This window comes from Myxine glutinosa, chromosome 1, assembly GCF_964187855.1.
Source record: "Myxine glutinosa chromosome 1, kmMyxGlut1.1, whole genome shotgun sequence".
Taxonomy (NCBI): domain Eukaryota; kingdom Metazoa; phylum Chordata; class Myxini; order Myxiniformes; family Myxinidae; genus Myxine; species Myxine glutinosa.
The window spans coordinates 148,283,981-148,308,222 of record NC_136261.1 but is presented as its reverse complement, the minus strand read 5'-3'; the positions used below and the strand labels follow the sequence as shown (position 1 = coordinate 148,308,222).

At 44.7% G+C, this 24,242-nt stretch overlaps 1 protein-coding gene across 3 annotated transcripts in view; it reads left to right on the top strand.

Annotated features, from left to right (window-relative positions):
• Positions 1 to 24,242, top strand: part of LOC137429626 (zinc finger protein 143) — a 101,052-nt gene that overhangs the window by 13,341 nt on the left and 63,469 nt on the right. For all 3 annotated transcript variants that reach the window (XM_078777965.1, XM_068119701.2, XM_078777962.1), the window contains exons 4-11: positions 9,345 to 9,428; positions 9,542 to 9,723; positions 11,258 to 11,317; positions 11,964 to 12,062; positions 15,686 to 15,761; positions 15,858 to 15,983; positions 16,824 to 17,003; positions 18,968 to 19,195. In XM_078777965.1, coding sequence (XP_078634091.1) covers positions 9,345 to 9,428; positions 9,542 to 9,723; positions 11,258 to 11,317; positions 11,964 to 12,062; positions 15,686 to 15,761; positions 15,858 to 15,983; positions 16,824 to 17,003; positions 18,968 to 19,195 — 1,035 coding nt within the window. The remainder of the gene's footprint in view (positions 1 to 9,344; positions 9,429 to 9,541; positions 9,724 to 11,257; positions 11,318 to 11,963; positions 12,063 to 15,685; positions 15,762 to 15,857; positions 15,984 to 16,823; positions 17,004 to 18,967; positions 19,196 to 24,242) is intronic.

The window sequence follows — 24,242 nt, the reverse complement described above, 5'->3', positions numbered from 1 at the left end:
TCTAACCAAGTAAATGGATTATTAGCTTTCTAACCAAGCAAATGGATTGTTAGCTTTCTCACCAAATAAATGGATTATTAGCTTTCTAACCAAGTAAATGGATTTTTAGCTTTCTCACCAAGTAAATGGATTATTAGCTTTCTAACCAAGTAAATGGATTGTTAGCTTTCTAACCAAGTAAATGGATTGTTAGCTTTCTAACCAAGTAAATGGATTGTTAGATTTCTAACCAAGTAAATGGATTGTTAGCTTTCTCACCAAGTAAATGGATTATTAACTTTCTAACCAAGTAAATGGATTATTAACTTTCTAACCAAGTAAATGGATTATTAGCTTTCCAACCAAGTAAATGGATTGTTAGCTTTCTCACCAAGTAAATGGATTATTAGCTTTCTAACCAAGTAAATGGATTGTTAGCTTTCTAACCAAGTAAATGGATAATTAGCTTTCTAACCAAGTAAATGGATTGTTCGCTTTCTAACCAAGTAAATGGATTATTAACTTTCTAACCAAGTAAATGGATTATTAACTTCTCACCAAATAAATGCATTGTTAGCTTTCTCACCAAGTAAAGGGATTATTAGCTTTCCAAACCAAGTAAATGGATTGTTAGCTTTCCAACAGCAACATTCTTATTAGCTCACCTGGAACGCAGTTCAGGGGAGCTTATACTATGGCGCGTCGTCCGTCAGTCCGTAAACACTTGAAACTTCTTCTCCGAAACCGCTGATGGGATTGCGAGCAAATTTGGCACAAATGATATTTGTTGTGTTGTGACTAAAGTTTGTTCACGGCATTAAAAAAAAGTCGCGGTCTAAGGGGATTTGCCGGGGTCAAAGTCGATCCAGATTTGACCCCCAACATAGGAATTTGCTTTTTCCTCTGAAACTACACACACTAATTTGATGAAACTTGACCACAACCTTCATCACCCGTGATGTACCAAAGTTTGTTCACGGCATTAAAAAAAATCTGCCCCTTTAGGGGTCTACAAGGGGTTGCCCCCCAAAATAGGTATTTGCTTTCTTCTCAGAAACGACACACACAATTTCGATGAAACTTCACCACAACCTTAGTCACCCATGATGTACCAATGTTTGTTCAAGGCATTAGAAAAACTTGGGTCTGAGGAGGTATATGGGGTTGCCCCCCAAACTAGGTATTTTTTTCTTTGTTTAAAGTCTTATGATTATGTTTGTATGATTCTACATGCTGCCCTGTCTTCTCACAACCATTGAAATTGGTTTAAAATACCTTTAGTCTGTGCAGTATACTGTTTATTCTACCAGGTGGGCACCAGGGGTATTGCCCCTATATTTATTCTGTAACAGCAGGAACCCTTGAGAATAATGTGTGATGAACGGATGGCCGCTGCTCCTTTTAGTAGAAGAAAAAAAAAAATTTCAATTGTAAATTTAAAAGAAGATAAGTCAATTTTTTAAAATGCTATTTTTCATTTATTTTTACTTTTAAAATTATTGTAAATTTTGGCTGGCAGTATAACCAAGAGGTATGTAACATGTATGCACACTCATATTTGAGCTGTCTGAGTAGTGTAGATTTGAAGTTTTATCCAGATTTTTTTAGCTGTCACCCTGAGGCAAGGCCTGTATCACTGCCTGTGCTGTCCTTGGGAAGGACGTTAAACTATAGGTCCTCTGCCAGTATTGGTCGGTGGTGGATGTTAAAGATCTCATGGTGTACTTTGTGAAGCATAGGCGAGTTATTTCCAGCACCCTGCAGAAATCACAACTTCCTACCTTACTCAAACATCAGGCCTGGACAGAGCTGGTTCAATCAACAAGGATGTAGATTCCTTCCACAAAATGTTATTTGGCAGACCCCACAATATGGGACTGTTTGGTGTCATTGAAAGAAATGGTTTGAATTACTTAAAAGGCTGAAATTTATTCATTCCCCTCTGGCATCTCTCTTCATATTCATTTGTAGTAAATCTATTGAAACAATCTCCAATTATTGGCGCTGAGGAAGCGCCTTTAGCGATTGACTTCCAGCCAGTGTAACGCTAATTCCTGTCACAGGAATTCTGAGATCATATAAGTGGGCGTGGCAGTTCCTGATTGGTTCGTGTTGGGCAACGCCTTCTCGCTGCCGACGTGACGTAAATTCGCGCACGCGCACTGGTGATTGGCGCTGAGGAAGCGCCTCTAGCGAATGACTTCCAGCCAGTGTAACGCTAATTCCTGTCACAGGAATTCTGAGATCATATAAGTGGGCGTGGCAGTTCCTGATTGGTTCGTGTTGGGGAACGCCTTCTCGCTGCCGACGAGACGTAAATTCGCGCACGCGCACTGGTGAAGCTTACTCGATCTTACTCGATCCCATATTACATGTACTTTCATTGCATACAAATTATACTTCCTCCTAGAAATTCCATGCCCGAACCTCAGCGCAATCCAAGAGGATTCACTTGTTATTTTTTCCAATTAAAACAAATCGCTTTCTTTTCCTTTTTAGTTTGTATCATTTGATACTTTTTGCATGAGTGTCTGTGATTGATTATTTAAAATTTTTCTTTATTGTTAACCATTTTATATGCTTCAGGAGTTGACATGACTTTGCTTTGTGCAGATAAATTTCTGTTTTCTGAAAATCATGTCACAGCTTCTGTTCTTCATTGGCTTTGTGGATGATTGTTTTTTTGTGTTGGATGTTGTATATTGGGTAAATGGTGGATCATTGTTATATTTTGTTTTCCCATATCATCTTACTATAATTCACCAAATGTCCGTCTGTCCGTCCGTCTGTCCGTTCCCAGGTACCGCAAAAACGGCTGAACCAATCGCAACGATATTTTGGGTGGGTACTCCTGGGACCCCCTGGAGTAAAATAGGTTATATTGTTTTTCCAATTTCAGCTTTGGTCTCCATCATTTTCAGGTTTGGACTCCTGCATAACGTTATTTTCCCGGGTACCACACAAACGGCTGCACCGATCGCAACCTGACGAATGACAACGCACAGTTAAAAATAATGACCTCGGACTACAAGGACATGGGTTGAATCCCTGCTTAAGAGAATGCCAACCCCCTCCCCGCCATCACGGTCGTCTCTCCAACTCACAATCCCATGAGATATGCGGAAAGGACAACCCAAAACCAATTATATTCTTTTTGATTCGTATATAAACATCATTAAAAGTAAATAATGACCTCCGCCAAAGTTCAAACGACGTGGGTTTAATCTCTACATGAGAGAATTCCACTTAGCTATTTGGGTGGTGTATAAGCTAACAGATCGCTGTCTCCATCGATCTTGCCAAGGCCGCAACACGTATCGGCTCAAAATCCTTTTAACTGTTGACTTGGTAGTTTTTACAATGAAGGAAACATTAACAATGTTGTTAAAGTTTATTTTTTGTATTAATGCTATTTAATTTGTGATTGGAGTTATGCTGTTTGGAATGAAAAAAGAGATATCAAGTTCAAGTGAATGACGAAATGCCGTGATGGTTTCTACTTTCTGAACGTGAAATTTGCGGATCGCCATATGCAGATTCGCCACGGTCCCACGATTCTATACGTGAATGTACCGGTTTGTTTGCGTACGGGTACGTTTTTCATGGAAGTCCTTCACGAACTTGCTGTCCATGTCTGACGTGCGACTGAAGGTGCTACAGGAATGTGGAATTTATTGGTTTCATGCTTCAGCATTCGCCGTTTCTGCATTGTCTGTTTGCTTCTGGCCTCCCACCCGTGCATAGCACGGGTACCTCACTCGTTATCTTCAATGTACCATCCTCTTGACGGGGTGAGTCCTGCTGAAGTACTTTATTGGTAAGGGTTATGCCGGGTTGTTTGTGGTTCGCTTTTGAACAGTCAGTCAGGGCAAGAAGTTGGTATTTTTTTTCAGGGTGCCGTTGATAACATTCCTTCTCTTTTCGAACAATGGGGGGGATCTTTAAGATCCTCCAATGTGCATTGCTGACAGACCGGTCTTCCAACTTAACGTCCTTCTGATGGACGGCACACACATTTCGGGATTGCTCTGCATGTGAAACACCAGTATTGGTTCACGGGTTATCAAGTGACCACTATATTCGTCGTGTCTGTGTCTGTGTCTGTCTGTCTCCGCAGCATAACTACCCGATGATATCATCCGATCCTGATGAAACTTGGGTGGGAGGTTGATATCATGATCTAGTTGTGTCCTGCCTGGAGTGGGCGTATTGCGCCCATTGTTGGCGGAGCCACGCCCAAAAAAGATGTCTTTTTAGGGGGTAATTGAGTTCAAGCTACATCTTCTCCGAGGGGTTTGGTGGAATCTGACAGGGGTTTCGATATTTGGTTCGGCCAATGTCATGTGTCTAGCCCCACGGAGCTCGATTTTTTTTTTTTTCTTCATTTTTCACCGAATTTTCGGTATTGTGTAGCTAACTAACCTCAGAACTGATTATACATTATTTTCTATCTCATTTCAAGGCCAGTAACCTTCGTTTTGACATTTCCAGGCCTGGCCTGTCCGGGCCTGTTTCGGTTATAGTCCGTCCTTTGTCATTGAATACCGCTCGCTCGTGAACCATCGTCGTCTCCTGACTTGTTATTTTTATTTTTGGTTGGGCATTGAGGGGTTTGTCCTCGTGGACAACTAGAACGGCATCAGCAGAGAGCATACCTCCGCCAGGCTGAACGGTGCACGTTTTTATCCCACTGCTCGGTCATATCTGGATCCACACCTTAACTAAAATGTAGTCGGCTTATTATTATTGTCGCCTAACCAACTCATCCACCTAGCTTTGTCACAAGTCATCCACAGCGTTTTGAAATATTGTGCTTTATATCGTTTTTTGCCCCTCGCACTCAATGGTGAATAATCGCTTTGAAATTTCAAATATTGTCGTGTCCGGATCGGTATTCGGATCGTCACCAAAATCGAATCGATTTTTCTTCTTGTCACACACCCAACCTGTCCACCCAGTTTTGTCCGAATCTGTCCACAGCTTTTTGAGATATCTTGCTATACATTGCCTCCAGAAAGTAGTCACACCCATTGACCTTTTTCACATTTTATTGTTAAAGCTTGAATTTAAAATGGATTAAATTGAGATTTTTTTTGACCCTGATCAACAAATAATACCGCATAATGTCAAAGTGGAATTTTCTATTGATTTTGTTTTTACAAAATTAAAAGTGAAACACAGAAATATCTAATTTACATCAGTATTCAACGCTCTGAGTCAATACTTCGTAGAAGCGCCTTTGGCAGCGATTACAGCTGTGGTTGTTCTTCTGTATAAGCTTTGCACATCTGGATTTGGGGAGTTTCTCCCATTCTTCCTTGTAGATTTGCTCAAGCTCTGTCAAGTTGGATGGGGCGCGTCGGTGAACAGTAATCTTCAAGTCTGTCCACAGGTTCTCAATGTGATTAAAGTAGGGTATGTGGCTGGGTCATTGAAGGACTTTCACATTGTTGTTCTGAAGCCATTCCAGTGTTGCTTTGGCTGCATGCTTTGCGTCATTGTCCTGTTGGAATGTAAATCTTCGCCACAGTGTAAGTTATTTTGCACTCTGAAGCAGGTTCTCCTCAAGGATTTGCCTGTATTTGGCTCAATTCATTGTTCCCTTTATCATTACAAGTCTCCCAATCCCTGCCACTGAAAAGCATGCCCATAGCATAATGCTCTCACCACCATGCTCCACGGTGAGGGTGGCGTTGGATGAGTGTTGAGCTGAGCTCTATTTCTGCCAGATGTTGTGCTTTGCATTCAGGCCAAAGAGTTCCATTTTTATCCAATCAGACCACAGAATATTTTGTCTCGTGCTCTGAGAGTCTTTCAGGTGCCTTTTTACAAACTCTAGGCATGCTGTCATGTGCCTTTTTCTCAGGAATGGCTTCCATATGGCCACTCTCTCATAAAGCCTAGATTTGTGAAGCCCTGTAGAGACTGTTGTCCTTCCGGCAGGTTTTCCCGTCTCAGTCAAGGAACTCTGTAGTTCTGTCAGAGTGGTCATTGGGTTCTTGATCACCTCCCTGACCAAGATCTTTCTTACCCCGTTGCTCAGTTTGGTCAGGAGGGCAGCTCTAGGATGAGTCCGGGTAGTTCCATATTTTTTCCATTTCCTAATAATGTAGCTCACTGTGCTCTTCAGAACTTTCAACGCTAGAAATTGTTTTATACCCTTCCCCAGATCGATGCCTCCTCACAATTCTATTTGTATTGTTTTTTTTGTATACAACATTGAGGCTCGTGTAAGAGCTAACATTAATCACACAAAAAACAAACTGACATATAAAACATGATAAAGGGAGCAGGAGACCAGATGGGGAGAGAGAGGGAAGCACACAAGTACAATAGTAGAGAACAGGGACATCGGGAGATCTGTGGGAGGAAGAGGGCTTGGGGGGAGAAGGCAGGGGAAGGGGGTGGGGGGCAGGGGTGGGAGAGGTATAAAACACATGGACACTGCTAGGACTTCCAGCAAAGAAGTCCGTATTTCAAAAAAATGGATCTGGGGTGAATTAACGGGGGTAGAAAAGATCAAGGTTTTGGATGGGGGAAGATAAGAGATGATGGTGAACAGCTGTTTTAAAGACCTGGAGGGCGGAGTGGGATTGAAGAGAGTGGGGGAGTTTGTTCCAGAGGCGGGAGAAAAGGGAAATGAAAGAGTGAAGGTGAGCAGAGAATCTTGATTTTGGCAGTTTCACCATAAGAGGGTTGCCTTGACTCAGCCTGTCATCCTTCTGAGGTTGGCAAATTGTGTACCAGTTCACTGGTAATTAATTCCCTGTGTGTCGCAAGAGGCGAATAACAGGGTTGGCAGCTGGAAGGGCAGCCCGCCATAAAACATTGCTTCAAAAAGGGGATCAAGGTGCCCGAAACAGGCCAACCCCTGCTCTGTGGGGAAAAATGGCCTCTAAAGATGGTTCTTCACCATAAGAGGGTTGCTGGCAGATCTTGTGCGACCTGTAGGAATATTTGGGGGACAGAGCACAGACAGAGCTGGGGGAGCTAGGCCGCAGAGGAGTCTGAAGAAGACAGAAAGACCACCAACCTGCCTGCAGTGAGTGAGTGAAAGGCCCTCGGAGTTAGCTTCATCGCGGGAGATTCCAATGATTCTGAAAGCTTTGGTTTCAACAGCGTGAAGCCGAGCTAGGTGTGAGGCAGGAACACCAGCCCAGAGGGGAGACCAGTATTCCATAGAGCTGCGGATGAAAGCCTTGTATGTGGTGAGGAGCTCAGGTGTGCCAAGGAAGGACTTCGCACGACGGAGGATGCCCAGTCGGCGACTGGCTTTGGAGGCCAGCTTGGAAATGTGGTTTTCCCAGGAAAGATCATGGCAGATAGTGAGGCCCAAAAGCTTGAGTGACAGAACTTCTTGGAGAGGATTGTTGAGAAAGTAGATGGGAGGGTTGTCCAGTCGGTCTTTTCGGAGAGACATTGTGAGAGTGTGAGATTTGTCAGGATTGAAAGACATGTTTCACTTGTTTGACCAGTCTGATTTTGTTCAGGTCTGCAGAGAGTGAGGAGGCTTTATTACGGACAGAGAGTGAGATATTGATGCACCTGAGCTTACACGGACAGTTCCTTGGACTTCACTGTCGAGTATCTGCTTCGACATGTACTGTGAACTATGGGCCCTTGTACAGAAAGGTGTGTTTCTTTCTAAATCATGTCCAATCAATTGAATTGGCCACAGGTGGAATCTAATCAAGTTGTAGAGAAATCTTAAGGATGATAAAAGGAAATTGGATGCACCTGAGCTCAATTTGGAGTATCATTGCAAAGGGGTTGAATACTTAAAACTCAAGACATTTCAGCTTTTCATTTTTAATTTTGTGAAAAATTCGAAAATAAAATTCCACTTTGACATTATGGAGTACAAGCAGAGTTACCCGGCGTTGCCCGGAAAATAGATAGTCACATGTGTGTAGTGGGCTTTTTATAGTCAGAGGAAGCCACGCCCCTTGGGCACACCCGCTGCCACCCCCCTTAGGCACGCCCCTAGTCTAAATCTGATGTGCCCAGTGTTTTTTGTCGTGAAAAGTTACCCCCCCATGTACCCCCTCTTCCCTCTCTAAGTCACTTCCTTAGGCTGTTCATGAGGCACAACCGAACAAACAGACGTTCACAAATAGGGTTATAGATTATGTATAGATCAGTGACAACAAAAAAGTCAATTTAATCCATTTTAAATTCAGCCTGTAACACAACAAAATGTGAAAAAGGTCAAGGGGTGTGAATATTTTGTGAAGGCATTGTATATTGTTTTTTGCCTTATCTCTCATGGTAAAGAATCACTTTACAAATTCTCGGATCTTGATCTGCATCTGGATCTTCACCAAAATCTAATAATTTAGTCCTTGTTACATACCTAACCCCTCCACCAAATTTAGTCCGAATCCATCCACAACTTTTTGAGATTTCCTGGTCACGGACAGGTAAATAGACAGAGTGGTGAAAACAAAACCTTCTTCCACCTTACAAGTGGTACAGGAATTATATCCTGTTATCACCTCTGCCATTTTCCACTGTCACATTAGTTAATTGAACCTAATTAACAGGTGTTTCTCCCTTCCCTTATAGGATCTTAAAGGATCTCCCTTCCCTTAAAATTTTGTTCAGTTAATTAATCGATTTATTGTTGAGCTCTTATGAAGGGAAAAAGCTGAGGCCTCTGTCAAACATTCGATCCCTTCTTTGAGTGTGGAATGACCCATAAACCACCTTTAGAGGCCATTTTTCCCCGCAAAGCGGTGGTTGGCCTTTTTCGGGAACCGTGGTTGTTGTTGTTTTTCGGTCCCCTTTTTGAAGCAATGTTTTACGGCCGGATGCCCTTCCTGACGCCAACCCTTTTTGCCGCCTTTAACGACAAACAGGGAATTACCAGTGAGCTGGTACTCAATTAGCCGACCTCGGAAGGATGACAGGCTGAGTCAACCCCCCTGGCGTTAATTCAGCGATCGACCGGGATTCAAACCCAGGATCCTAGGATCCTAAGCCGGCACCCTAGCCGCTAGCCCAACACCAGGGCTCGGGCCCATAATGTGTTATCACTATGTGGGCATCACTATGTGGAATGACCCATAATGTGTTATATTTGGGGTGAAGCGATCGACCGGGATTCAAACCTAGGATCCTAGGATCCTAAGCCGGCACCCTAGCCGCTAGCCCAACTCCAGGGCTCGGGCCCATAATGTGTTATCACTATGTGGGCATCACTATGTGGAATGACCCATAATGTGTTATATTTGGGGTGAAGGATTGACCTCCCCCCCCCCCCCCCCCCCCCCCCGTGCATCAAAATTCATGGAGATGCTTAAGAGTTCTTCATTGATTGTAAATTGCATTATGCTTATTATTTTTGTTTGGTCACATATTTTCAGCAAGAGGGAGTGTGCGATTTGAGGATGGGCAAGCTGTACAGCTGGAAGATGGAACAATGGCTTATATCTATTACTCCATCAAGGGTAACGACTTCTGTTTAAACACTGATCTCATTTGTTGGTTTTGCACTGAAGTCAACAATCATAATAGCCTTCCTCACTTATTTGATATTTTATCTCTTCTTGATACCCCATAGAAGGATATGATACCATCTCAGTGCAAACTGTGCAGTTAGAAGATGGCACAACAGCATACATCCATCTGGCGGCATCGAGTGCCTCACACACTCCGGATGGTCATTCACGGGGCTCAGCACATCCGGCCATCATGAACGTAGACTCTGATGCTTTATGTGCGTTGGAACAATATGCCACAGTGGTGAGTAAACCTGTCACAAAATAAATGCTCTTCATGGTGAGATTTTTCACAAACTTCATGCCACCGGCGACTGCCATGATGTTTTCGGGTTTACCGTCCAGCTGTCCGTCCGCCCATGATAGGTTTTCTTTGCCGTGATAACTTGAGAACGGCTGAAGGAATCTAAATCAAACTTGGTACAGGTATGTATTATGATGCAATAATGAACTGATTTGATTTGGGGTCAAGAGGTCAAAAGTCAGAGTCTGTAATAGGTTTATAACTTGAGAACGGCTGAATGAATCCAAGTCAAACTTGGTACTGGTATTATAATGATGTAAATATGGAACTGATTAGATGTTGGGGTCAAAAGCTGTGGTCAGGTCAGTCTTGTGGGACTGCCACTGATAACATGTAACCCAGTGCTACCTGCCTCATAGTCGGGTTGTCGGCGACTAAACCGACACCCATCACTAGCTTTGCTCGTTGGCAGGGTGACTGTGACACTTGCCAGGACCAAAAACAACACCTGGTAAAGGGCGGATGAGCTCCCGTGGGGAGCCAACGGCCATCCAGTAAGGAGATGGTGTCTCCGAAAAAACACCCATCCGGATTGGACCGGTTCAAGTCATACCAAAGACTTTAAAAATGGTACTTGCTGCTTCTTTGCTTGAAAAGGATAGAGCACGGACAATCCCCATTGGATGGCATCCATGGGGAGGAGGAAATTTCTCTTGACCAAATGCCCCGCTGAGTTCGATGAGAAAAGCTGCGCCATTGTTATGACGTCGCTGGTCCCCAGAGTATCCCGGGAAGTGACAGTGGTGACGGCACTTCCACCAAGCTCAGTGGCTGTGTTAAGTGTTTGTCTCATCAGTGTGTGTGCGTGCGTCCATGCGTGCGTGCGCTCTTTTCCGAGCCTAAGCTCATGTATTTCAAATATAAATAAATAAATATAAATAAATAATAATAATAATAATGATAAAGGTCAAATGTCAGACGTCCCGTTGGGTAAAAATTCTGTTACTGAGCTAACTTGTGAACCAGTCATGGGATTTTCACCAAACTTGGTATAAATTATATGGTATGATGCAAAGATGGACTGATTCGATTTTGGGGTCAAGACGTCAAAGGTCAGAGGTCTTGTTGTGTAAAAATGTGATACTTCACAACAGCTGATTGGATTTGAAGCAAACCCGGTACAAGTATGTATAATGATATAATGTGGGCACAGGCATATCGGTCGACGTCGCGACATCGAAGAGTGCCGTTCTAGTTTAAATAGAAAACAAATAAATTGGTATGTCTTTTGACTGCCTTGATTATAGACCTTTTCACGATCCCTCCTTTGTCACTATCCTGTAAGATTGTATTATTGCTACTTGTTTAACGGCACCAGTTATTACCATCGCCAGAGGAGAGGTATTACATTTGAGTCCGTTTGTTTGTCCAAGTCCCAGGATAGACAGCTTAAAGGTGAGTATCCTGTAAAATAGGCCGTGATTGATTAATTTTCGGAGGTTTTTGATGTATCTGTCATTCATTCCTACTGTAGACCACGGGAGGCGAAGAGAGAGTGTCGTTGGATGATGTTGGCAATGACAGGCTTCGAAAGGTGCGCTTGGTTTGTAGATTACACCATTTCTAATTATGGATTAATTGCCAAAATTCAGCCATTGGTTAAAAATATGACGTGACGTCAAATGTTTAATGGCCAATCTTGACATTGCTGGCTCCACATAAATGATAAGCAAAGTTTTCTGAGCATAATTTATTCTTTGTTTCACCCACTCAAACCTACCCTGAATCTCCAGCCTCCCTTCTTGTAATCCATTTTGCTTTTCTTGTCTTCATGTTTGAAGTCATTTTATTTAATCATGTCTTATTTAATTTATTGCATATTTTTATGTGTACATGCAAAAAAGAAATCCCTCCCTCCCTTTTAAAAAATTATTAAATTCGTGCTCGGACATCTAATGTCCTTCAGCTCCACTGTTGGTGTCACTGATGCCACATTATTTCTTAGCATATGTCGATTCACATCAGATACTGCTCTTAATCCAGTAGTATACTATGAATCAAAACTTGTATTCACTACTTAGTTTTTTTTTTTCTTGAATTTCTTCTGAAAGTGTCATTTGCGATTTGATTTCAATTATTTTTCTCCACCAATTGAACTCGTAGTTGCACAACTTCGTGTTTTCTTATAGAAATAGTTTTTCCACTTTTTGTACCGTTGCTTGTGGATTTTGTGTTTTCAGCCCTCAAGGCCAGTAGGAGTGACGCAGGTAGGGGAGAAGGCCTTTCGCTGCAACTATGTAGATTGTGGCAGACTTTACACCACAGCACACCACCTCAAGGTAACTTCACCTGTTTCCTGATATTTGTGGGAAATGTTGCAGCATATTTGTGAGAAATGCAGTGAACATGCCTTATTCGTCTTTGTTAATGAGTATACACGAAATGATCAAAAGTATGTGGACACCCGAATATCGAACATCTCATTCCAAAATAATGCGCATTAAAATGGGGTTGGTCCCCCCTTTGCTGCTATAAAAGCCTCCACTCTTCTGGGAAGGCTTTCCACGAGATGTTGGAACATTGCTTCCATTCAGCCACGAGCATTAGTGAGGTCGGGCACTGATGTTGGGTGATTAGGCCTGGCTCGCAGTCGGCGTTCCAATTCATCCCAAAGGTGTTCGATGGGGTTGAGGTCAGGGCTCTGTGCAGGCCAGTCAGGTTCTTCCACACCGATCTCGACAAACCATTTCTGTATGGACCTTGCGTTGTGCATGGGGCCAATGTCATGCTGAAACAGGAAAGGGCCTTCCCCAAACTGTTGCCACAACGTGGGAAGCACACAATTGTCTAGAATGTCATTGTATATTGTTTTTTGCCTTATCTCTCAATGGTAAAGAATCACTTTACAAATTCTCGGATCTTGATCTGCATCTGGATCTTCACCAAAATCTAATAATTTGAGGCACACACTGTCACTGTTGCCACAAAGTTGGAAGCACACAATTGTCTAGAATGTCATTGTATGCTGTAGCGTTAAGATTTCCCTTCACTGGAACTAAGGGGCCGAGCCCGAACCATGAAAAACAGCCCCAGACCATTATTCCTCCTCCAACAAACTTTACAGTTGGCACTATGCATCCGGGCAGGTAGCGTTCTCCTGGAATCCTCCAAACACAGATTCGTCCGTCGGAGTGCCAGATGGTGAAGTGTGATTCATCACTCCAGATAACGCATTTCCACTGCTCCAGAGTCCAATGGCTGCGAGCTTTACACCACTCCAGCCGACGCTTGGCATTGCGCATGGTGATCTTAGGCTTGTGTGCGTCTGCTCGGCCATCGAAACCCATTTAATGAAGCTCCCGACGAACAGTTGTGCTGACGTTGCTTCCAGAAGCAGTTTGGAACTCGGTAGTGAAGGTTGCAACCGAGGACAGATGATTTTTACACGCTTCAGCACACGGCATTCACGTTCTGTTAGCTTGTGTGGCCTATCACATCGCAGCTGAGCTGTTGCTGCTCCGAGACATTTCCACTTCACAATAACAGCACTTACAGTTGACCAGAGCAGCTCTAGCATGGCAGAAATTTGACAAGCTGACTTGTTGCAAAGGTGGCATCCTATGACGGTGCCACGTTGAAAGTCACTGAGCTCTTCAGTATGGCCCATTCTACTGCCAATGTTTGTATATGTAGATTTCATGGCTATGTGCTTGATTATATATACCTGTCAACAATGGGTGGCTGAAACAGCCGAATCCACTAATTAGAAGGGGTGTCCGCATACTTTTGATCATGTGGTGTACTACTGAAAGTAGTTTTAATGCTATTGGAAGAAATGACAACATTTTGAGGGTTATGACTGAAAGCCTAAGCAACGGGGGTTCATATCGACCTGCATATGTATGTCGCCCTCCTGCTCTTGGTCCTCTGAATCGTGTGGTGAAGCAGTTGTTTTAATAAAACGTGCCTTGTCCAACTGAAGACGACCTCAGATCATTCCACAAAGCTTTCAACAAGTGTGTATGCTCGAGAGATAGCCAGAAACAACTTCTGTCCAATCTCAAGAATGAGCTTTCTAAAACTTGATGGCGCCTTGTCACCCCATATTGCCTGCCCTTGTTTGTCCGTCTCCATATGTTTTCTCCCTCCATCCTGATGTTCGCGTTTCCCCTTTCTCATGTTGTTCCCTTTGTTATGTTGTGCCATGATTTCTTCTGTATCATAGCTCTTTCCCGAGCTTTGACCATGTAGTAAAAAAAAATTTTTTTTTAACCCTTATTCAAACAATGCCCCCACATTCATGGATTCGATATTTGCGGCATTCTCCAGGAATGTATCCCCCGCAAATGTCAGGGTCCGACTGTATATGTATATCTGAGTGACAGATGTCTGTCCGTTAGTCTGTTCGCGGTTTGCACTGATTGGCTGCGTGAGGCTAGGTGCAATGTGAATGGCTCCTGACATTCCACCACACAGCCATTTATTGCAAAGTATACCTCATAGACCAAGGATTGAATAATGTATCGTCGAGGCGTATTAAAAGCTGATATTCAAAATCTGATTCCATATTTGACAATTGTAACTAATGGCCTAAATAATTGTCAAAATCTAGACTGAAATTGGAAAAAAAATTCATAAAAAGCGATATTTTTTTTCTAACCTGATTAAATTCAGTAACCTGTTATTGGCTCCACTGGATGTGAGGTAAAATGGCTCCAAAAATACTTTTTTCTCTCTTTTAAGGGTAATTATTGTGTGCCTGATTTTATTTTCCACCGTACAGGGACACCAGTAGTGATCTTTGTGGATTTGGGTTCTACTTATTGTGTCGACTTTTGTTGCACCCGTGAATGTCATTGTCTGTTCTGTGTTCTTACTCTTCCACGAGCCTCGATGATGTTTGAAAAACGTAGGGGCGATACCCCTGGCGCTCACCTGGTAGAATAAACAGTATATTGCACTGACTAAAGGTATTTTAAACCAATTTCAATGGTTGCTAGAAGACAGGACAGCATGCAGAATCATACTAACATAATCTAAAGACTTTAAACAAACAAACAAAAAATATCTATTTTGGGGGCAACCACCCCCACCCCCTCCCCCAACCCCCTTTGACTACGATTTTCATAGTGCCGTGAACAAACATTGGTACATCATGGGTGATGAAGGTTGTCGCCAAGTTTCATCGAAATAGTGTTTTTAGCTTCAGAAGAAAAAGCAACTTCCTATATTGGGGGTTCAAACGTGGATCCACTTTGACCCCTGGTAGACCCCCTTAAGCCACGATTTTCTTAATGTCGTGAACAAAATTTACTCACAACATAACAAATATAATTTGTGCTAAATTTGGTCGCAATCCAGTCAGTGGTTTCGGAGAAGAAGTTTCAAATGTTTACAGACTGACGAACGGACGATGCGCCATCGCATTAGCTCCCCTGAACTTCGTTCCAGGTGAGCTAATAATTAATCCAGTATTGTTTTATTCTGCATATTTCTCATGTATAGTGTTGTTTATTAATAAAGTGCTGCCACAAGTGCATACGATCGCCGTCCATGTAGCAACTGTTATTGATGCAGGTCCCAGCTGAGTGTTTCTATGTATGTCCGCACACTACATCGTTGTCTTCTTCTTTCACTGGCAATGTTTGATAATCCAGAAATCCGATGACTAGAACAAGCATTAGATACAGCATGGGGGCAAAAGAGGCCGGCAGAACAAGCCCTTCGATCTCATGAGCAGGTCCAGAACAAGCTGTGAGAAAGTCAGTGGGAAGTGGGGAGGAAGGGTGTTGGTAGTGATGGGACTTGAAATGCCCATTCACAATTTCCCATCACTGGGAAGGGGTACTTTTTCTTGTATTTTATATGATGCACAAGGTGATATCCAATGAATGTTCTTTAGTGAAGAATATTGCTAAAATTGTACCTGTGATGGTCAATGGTCATTTGTTTTTTCTGGCAGGTGCATGAACGGGCGCACACAGGTGATCGACCATATCGTTGTGAACATCCAAGTTGTGGCAAAGCATTCGCCACTGGTATGTTGACCTTTTAAGTTGAAGCACTGCAATCTGACTTCTTCATTTGTTTTATTTCCTTCTTAGTTAAACTGCACTGTTGCCTTAATTATACAGGTTATGGTTTAAAGAGCCACCTACGGACACACACAGGAGAAAAGCCTTACCAGTGCCCGGATGAAACGTGCCAGAAGGGTTTTAAAACTTCTGGAGACTTGCAGAAGCATATTCGGACGCACACTGGTAGGGAAATGCAAAACTGTGGTTTGGATGCACATTGTTGGACGCACACTTGTATGAATTGCAGAGTTGTTTATTGCACAATGATGGAATGTTGTGAAGCTTTTCTTAATGGCCTCATTCAAAGCATTGTTAAATACTAGGGCATTGCCCGTACTATATCTATATCTAAAATTATATCCCCCCCCTCTATTTACATGAAATGGTTTGGTCCAAAGCGAACGGCTTCCGGAGTTTGGTAAAGAAATCGCCATCGCGTGCACAAACGCGCAGGAAAGCGAATGAATCGCAAATTCGTTTTTATTAGTTTTAAAACATAGTTTAACGCCAACATAGTTTGCAAACGTGAAATAAATGAATACGCTCTCAAATGTGCCATCCGAGGCAGAGTGTGTCCTCCACGTTCGGCACACGCGATCGTTCGCTGCTCTCTGATTGGTTGAATCGTTTTTTGGACATAGCTCGGTAAGTAATTGTCCGATTAATATGAAACCTTGAAAAGGCACATCCTCGGGTCCCCAGCAATATACCTGGCAAGTTAAAAGTATATCGGACCCGTGGTTGTCGAGAAACAGCGGTCACAGACAAACAAACGTACAAACAGAGATTACTGGAATTATAGATAGATTGTTATTCTGGCTTTGGCCAGTGAGGTAGGAATTTTGTGCCGGCTGATGGCATTAATTTGGCTCCGAATTGAAGATACCTGGGTACAGTATTGTATATGGAAAACTTTTCTTGAAGTACTTTATTTCTTTCAGCAGGCTCACTTCATCATAGTTATGGTTCTTCTCTTTATTTGGATCTCTACTCAAAAGTGTCTTGTAACTGTGTGGCATACAGGAGAAAAGCCATTCAAGTGCCCATTTGAAGGTTGTGGACGCTCATTCACCACCTCCAACATTCGGAAGGTGCACATCCGCACGCACACAGGTGAACGGCCATACCTTTGTCCAGAGCCAGGCTGTAGGAGAGGTTTTTCCAGTGCTACAAACTACAAGAACCATATCCGCATACATACAGGTGTGTTCTTGTTTGGCGATTTGAAACTCAGTTTCACTAATATATTTGTTCCATGTGTGGTGCATTTGCTAACAAGTCTCACATCAGGCAAAACTGACACAAACACAAAGGTACCCTTATTGCCACTTAATTTTTGTCATCTGTTCGTTCCCTTATATCTTAGACTTTTTAGTGCCACCAAACTTGGCAGACATAATGGGGGTGCCATGGGGATGTATCACTGCCGGTGGGGGGAATGGTGTTGGAGATTTGTGGTTTTGGTGTGGTGGGGTTATGGAAGGGGGGAGGATGAGATCTTTGTAATAGCTTGCATGATCACAACCAAGTTTAGCACACAATGGGGGGTAAAATATGGGGGGAGGGAGGGATGTAAATGCTTCCACGAGCCTTGGCTTTGTATTTAAAAAGAAAAGAGTTTTGGTCCGTTGCCATCATCCACACAACCCAGCTTCAGCTTTGCTGACAAGCAAAGGGTCTTGAATGCTGCTAAAGTTTCAGCAATGAACTTGCAGCCAGCGCCTCGAAACATATTGGCGAAGTCGTTTTCTTCGCTGCTGTCTTATTGACTAAATAAGTACTTGTTCCAGTACAAAGGTGTGGTGCCCATTTGCCGTCCTAGTCCTATTACTGCCTTGCAACAGTTTTAAATCTTAAAACCTCCCTCCAAGGTGATCACCACTGAATTGGAGGGAACCGTAACAAACACACCACTGGGTACAGTAATAAACAAGTAATAAACTAACAAGCCTGTTAGTTCCTGAGTTTTGGAAGCTCAAAGAAACAGTTTTAATGCAATTGTCATTCAGGCAAACATGTTTTGACATACAACTGATTTATGAGGCAACATGGACCATACAGTCCTGAAGTGTGATGTGGACATGCTAGACATCTTGAGGGATGAGAGAGATTACTTCCAATTTTGAATTGCAGAGCGCTTCACAAGAAGCACAACAAGGCAAACAAAGGGAGACTAACGCTTGATGCTGCGCGAGATGCATCATACACACATCCACATGGCTGACGCCATACAGCGCTTGCATGGCTGCGACGTGGCTCACATGAAAGAGTGGAGCGCTGTTTGAAATATCTTCCATAGCGCCCTACTGTACTGTACAGTATTTGAATTTCATTGTCGCAAAAAATGTGAATGTAAATCGAAAAACATGCAATAAAAAGTCATTTTTATAGTGAAAAACATAAATCGAGAGATACCTGTATACACTCAATATTCTAATGAGAATCCAGCAGAGAGCATTGCATCCTTGACGTGGCTGGTGCAATCTTGCTAATTTCTACAGGAAAAGGTATTTCCGTGCTTGTGACGTGCTTTATAGTCTCATTCTCATCCGTATCTGTGTATTTGTGATAAACACGGTATGATTTCCCGCATGCCTTTACTGTATCCATGCATATGTGAACATTGCCTTGTTATTTAAGAAAATACCCCAAGATACATAAAATCACTTTTGGGCTATCTTCCTCGACCACCTCTACTGCAAGTTTTGCATGTCCTCGGAGCATTTCATACGGCTCATGCTGAAACGTAAATCTATCACATGGAGTAGTGATAAGATAAGTGTTTGTCACATGGAGTAGATAAGTGTTTGATTTTTATATATTTTTTCATCATGTGGTATTTCCTTCCTAGGAGCTGTGTAGTATTCACCACGCTACACTGCCTATACTTTTGGAGTCTTTCTACATGCATGAAACTTTCTGATTTGTAGCACTGTGTTGATATTATACAGTATTCCTTAACGTTTGTAATGTTTGGACGCAATTTGGATTCCTCATAAGAGAACGGTATCAAAAAATATAATTGTAAATGCAGCTTTACAATGTATGCAGAAGTGCTGTTTTGTCAGATTGACATTGAATTGTACCAAAAACATTTGGCTGTGTGCACTGCATATTCAGCATATTGATGTCCCTTTTTTCTATTTCACCCACATGGTGTTTCGCAGGTGAGAAGCCATATGTGTGCACAGTGCCCTGCTGTGAAAAGCGCTTTACCGAGTACTCTAGTCTATACAAGCACCAAGTGGTACATACACCTGTCAAGCCGTACAGCTGCAGCCATTGTGGCAAAACGTACCGGCAGCCATCGACACTTGCTACACACAAGCGCACAGCACACGGAGACTCAGACGCGACTGAAGAGGGAGAGAGAGTACGTCTTGAACGGAGGCACGGTATGGCAATCTCTGGTCCTATTTGCACTGGCATTGTAAACAGCTGTGTTGTTTGCATCACTTTAGTAATCGAGTGGAGATTGCATGATTATTATGAAGTCAATTGGTGTTTGTGCAGATGAATATCTTCAGACTTTGCGTTCTCGCAATGGGCCCTTGCAAAAGCCAATTACCCTCCTCCATTTTTATCTCTAGCGGCTGCAGACATCAACTAGAAAGCCACAAGGTAGAGCGCATACCTCTGCCAGGCTGAACAGTTTACGTTTTGTATGGCCTCTAAAGGTGGTTATTATATATCCCACTGATAGGCCGGATTTGCATCCGGACCTGAACCAAAATCTAATTGGCTTATTTTTGTCAACTGCACAATTCATCCACAACATTTTGAAATAATCGTGCCATGCATCGTTTTTAACCCCATCTCTCACTGGTGAAGAATCGCCTTCTCGTCCTCGTCCTCCTCGTTCTTCTCCTTCGGCTTCTCCTCCTCTTCCCTTTTTTAATGGGTGAGTTCCAATGGTACCAAGCTTCTGCCCTGAGTATCGTATTGACCTTGACCACGATACGCCTTAACTCCCCTCTGTCCTAAGCCAACTCTCTCCATTCTCCAAACAACCCCACATAACTGGTGTTCCTTCTTCCAAAATGCTCTCAGGTCAACCATGGTCTACATCTTTTCCTCCTGCCCTGTTCCCTCAAGCTACCTGCTCTCTTTGCCATTTTCTCTTCACCCATTCGCACCAAATGTCCAGCCCATCTCAGCCGGCATTTCACCAATCTTCCCATCAAACTCTTCTGCACACCAATCTCCTCCCTCAGTTCATCGACCCTTCGTCGATCCACCCTCTTCACTTCTGTAATCCTCCTGACTCAGTTGTTCTCACAAACCTGCAGCCTCTGTTGTTGTCTCTCTGTCAGTGCCACCATCTCCAAACCTTAAAGGTAGGCCGGCATTACACATGACATCAGAACCCTTTCAATCACCTTGATATCTTTCTGTCTGCCATTACTCCCTCCACCCTCCACCACCCATTCACGCCCATCTGAGTACACCTCCGCACCACTGACTTGGACATACAATCCCCGGTCACTGTTCCCCCAAACATTGAAACCTATTTCCCTGTCTGATCTCCTTTCCCTCTAACCTGATATTCATTAATTTTCTCTGCTGCTCAACCCACATCACCTCAGTCTTCTCCATACTCATGTTCAGTCCATGTTTCCCAAATGCCTCCTTCCATTCCCCAGTACTTTCTGCATATCCCACCCACTCTCCACCACAACAGCCAGATTGTCCGCATGCAACATCCTTCCTGTACTACCCCTCATGTTCATCATGATAAGCATGAGTGGGCTGAGAGTGCTTCCCTGCCTCAAACCGATGTTCACATTGAACTCCTCCGACATTCCAGGACTAACCAACAGTCTTCCCTTCGTTCCCTTGTACATCCCTTCCACCAAACTACCTTCTGCTTCCGGCACTCCCATCCATCTCAGTGTTGACGTCACAATCTCCCTCGGGACAGTCTCGTAGGCCTTCTCCAGGTCCACAAATTATAATTCCATTTCACCTTGCACCTTCAAACTCTTCTCCACCAGCTGTCTGAGCATGAACATCCCATCTGTCATCCCCTACCCTTTCCTACCTCCATCTACTCAATCTACCTTATCCTCCCTTCCAGAACCCGCTCCAGCACCTTCATGACATGACTAACGAGTGTAATGCCCCTATACTTCCCCAGATCTTGAACATCCCCCTTCCATATCAGCACAATTAACCCTGTCCTCCAATCTGCCATAATGAAACCTTCTCTCATACATACATTCAACAGCCTCTTTGTCCAACTGGCTCCAACTTCTCCCACTGCAATTATCATCTCTGTACACACCTCAGAAATGCCTGACGCTCTTCCCCTCTTCATCCTCTTCACTGTAGCCACTTCCTCTTCCGTGATCTCCACCAACTGCACTCTCGCCTCCCTATAACTTGGTAGCTCACAGCTCACCTCCACCCACACACCCCACCTCGCTTGATTCAACAGCTCTTTGAAATATCCTTCCCACACCTTCCATTTCCCACACCTTCCATTTACCACACCTTCCATTTCTCACACCTTCCCACACCAAATGTCATTAGCCTCCCACCACCATCCTTAATCACCCTGGCATATTCACTCACCACCCCCTTATTGTCCTTGCTATCCTCATCCATGTCAATTGGAAATTTATAGATCATCTTCCTCCCACCTCTTCCAAGTTGTATATCTCCTCTTCCATATCATTCCTCACCTTACCCCCACAGCTCTCCTTGTTGCTTTCTTCTTCTGCCCATATAGGTGCAGCAACCCTGCTTTCGGTTGCCTCCCTATGTCCTTGATCTTCTCTATCCTCTTCCAAACCTCATTTTCACCATCTGCCTTTGCTACTTCCTTCGTCCACCATACCTGGTTTCTTTCCCTCAACGATGCACCCTCTCCGTACGTCTTCCACTCCTCCAAACCTACCGCTTCTTCACTAAGTTGCTCATCCTCTCCTTGTACTCTATGGCAATTTTTCCCCAACATTTCCCCCACCTAATAACCTTTGACCCCTGATCTTAACCTCCCTCCTTTTCTGCATCTGTACCACAAACACCACAGGCTTATGCTGGGTGATAACATGCTCTTCCGCCACTGCCTTACAAAACTTTAACTCTCCATAACTGTCACTTCCTTACCACCACCAAATCCATGTCTGTTCTATGCTCTCCACTCATGCGTAATCTTGTGGCTTTCCCCCTTTTGAAAGAAAGAACCAGCTACGGCCATCCCATTCTTCGCCACCTGCTCCACCAGATCTTGACCCTCTCTATTCCTTGTTCTCCAACCAAATTTACCAACACATGCCCCTTCACCCGGCTCTGCTACTCACACATGCACGTTAAAGTCTCCCACATTGCACAGCATCACCTCCAGCTCAATCATCCTCTCCAGTGCATCCCTGAATTCCTGCTTCTCTGCCCCCCAGTCCTTCCACTTTGTGTCACACATACTATTTGCCTCTATCACCACCCATGCCATAACTATCCATCCTTCCCATCTTTCACTCTGAACACCTGCTTGCTGATCACTTCTGATACTGTAATTCCCACGCCATTAGTCCTTCCATCCCCACCCTCGTGCAACAGCTTGTATCCTCCTATCAACCTCCTTGCTCTGTCTCCTTTTCACCTGGTCTCCTGCATAGACAATATTTCCAACCTCCTTCTCTGCATCATCTCCACCACCGCGGCCCCTCTCATCACTATTGATCCCACATTCAAACTACTCAGCCGAGCCTCGCTTCTGAACCACTGCTTACCTGGCAGAGCTTTATCATCGTTATTAATTTGGGACACCCAGGACATCAATCAGCAGTGCTGCCCGGGCTAGCACTGCTAGTGCTACTGGCTACTGGAGTCACGTCCATAGGCTGTTCTCCTTGTCCATAGGCCATAATTCATAGGCCATAATTCTGTGTGCACGCATGTGCACACACACACACCGCTCTTTCTCCACTCGCTCACTCCCTCATCCCTGTCCGCCTACCTCTCTTCACACTCGACTCCTCTCCCCCACCCTCGTGGCACTCATCCCTACTTCTAACCCAGTCACTCCCTCTTCTCTTCCTCCATACACACAATTTTGTCATAACCTAAATTTTCATAACGCATTAAATTTGTACTTATTCAGCTTTCAACAATTAAATGCTTTTCACAAAAACAAAATCACTCAGTTTGACCCTCATCACGCTCGCGCAAAAAAACGCTCCTCGGCTCTCACGCTCGGACCTCCTCAGACTGTGCTATCATCAATTGGAAGGCTTTTCTGCATTGAGTTACAGTATTGTGACCTTGGAGGTGTGGAGATGGTGGAAATTAGTGGGATGTGGATGTGGTGGCAGTGAGATCACAAAAAAATAAAAGACCGCAAGTTACCAACCTCCACAAAGAAGCTGCCAGAAGACACTGATGCGTCGATGCAGCCATTGCCAGAAGACAGAGTGGTGCGGCTGATGCCAGAAGCCAGAGTGGTGCGGCCGATGCCAGAAGACAGTGGTGCGGCTGATGCCAGAAGACAGTGGTGCGGCCGATGCCAGGAGACAGTGGTGCGGCTGATGCCAGGAGACAGAGTGGTGCGGCCGATGCCAGGAGACAGAGTGGTGCGGCCGATGCCAGGAGACAGAGTGGTGCGGCCGATGCCAGGAGACAGAGTGGTGCGGCCGATGCCAGGAGACAGAGTGGTGCGGCCGATGCCAGGAGACAGAGTGGTGCGGCCGATGCCAGGAGACAGAGTGGTGCGGCCGATGCCAGGAGACAGAGTGGTGCGGCCGATGCCAGGAGACAGAGTGGTGCGGCCGATGCCAGGAGACAGAGTGGTGCGGCCGATGCCAGGAGACAGAGTGGTGCGGCCGATGCCAGGAGACAGAGTGGTGCGGCCGATGCCAGGAGACAGAGTGGTGCGGCCGATGCCAGGAGACAGAGTGGTGCGGCCGATGCCAGGAGACAGAGTGGTGCGGCCGATGCCAGGAGACAGAGTGGTGCGGCCGATGCCAGGAGACAGAGTGGTGCGGCCGATGCCAGGAGACAGAGTGGTGCGGCCGATGCCAGGAGACAGAGTGGTGCGGCCGATGCCAGGAGACAGAGTGGTGCGGCCGATGCCAGGAGACAGAGTGGTGCGGCCGATGCCAGGAGACAGAGTGGTGCGGCCGATGCCAGGAGACAGAGTGGTGCGGCCGATGCCAGGAGACAGAGTGGTGCGGCCGATGCCAGGAGACAGTGGTGCGGCCGATGCCAGGAGACTGGTGCGGCCGATGCCAGGAGACAGTGTGGTGCGGCCGATGCCAGGAGACAGTGGTGCGGCCGATGCCAGGAGACAGTGGTGCGGCCGATGCCAGGAGACAGTGGTGCGGCCGATGCCAGGAGACAGTGGTGCGGCCGATGCCAGGAGACAGTGGTGCGGCCGATGCCAGGAGACAGTGGTGCGGCCGATGCCAGGAGACAGTGGTGCGGCCGATGCCAGGAGACAGT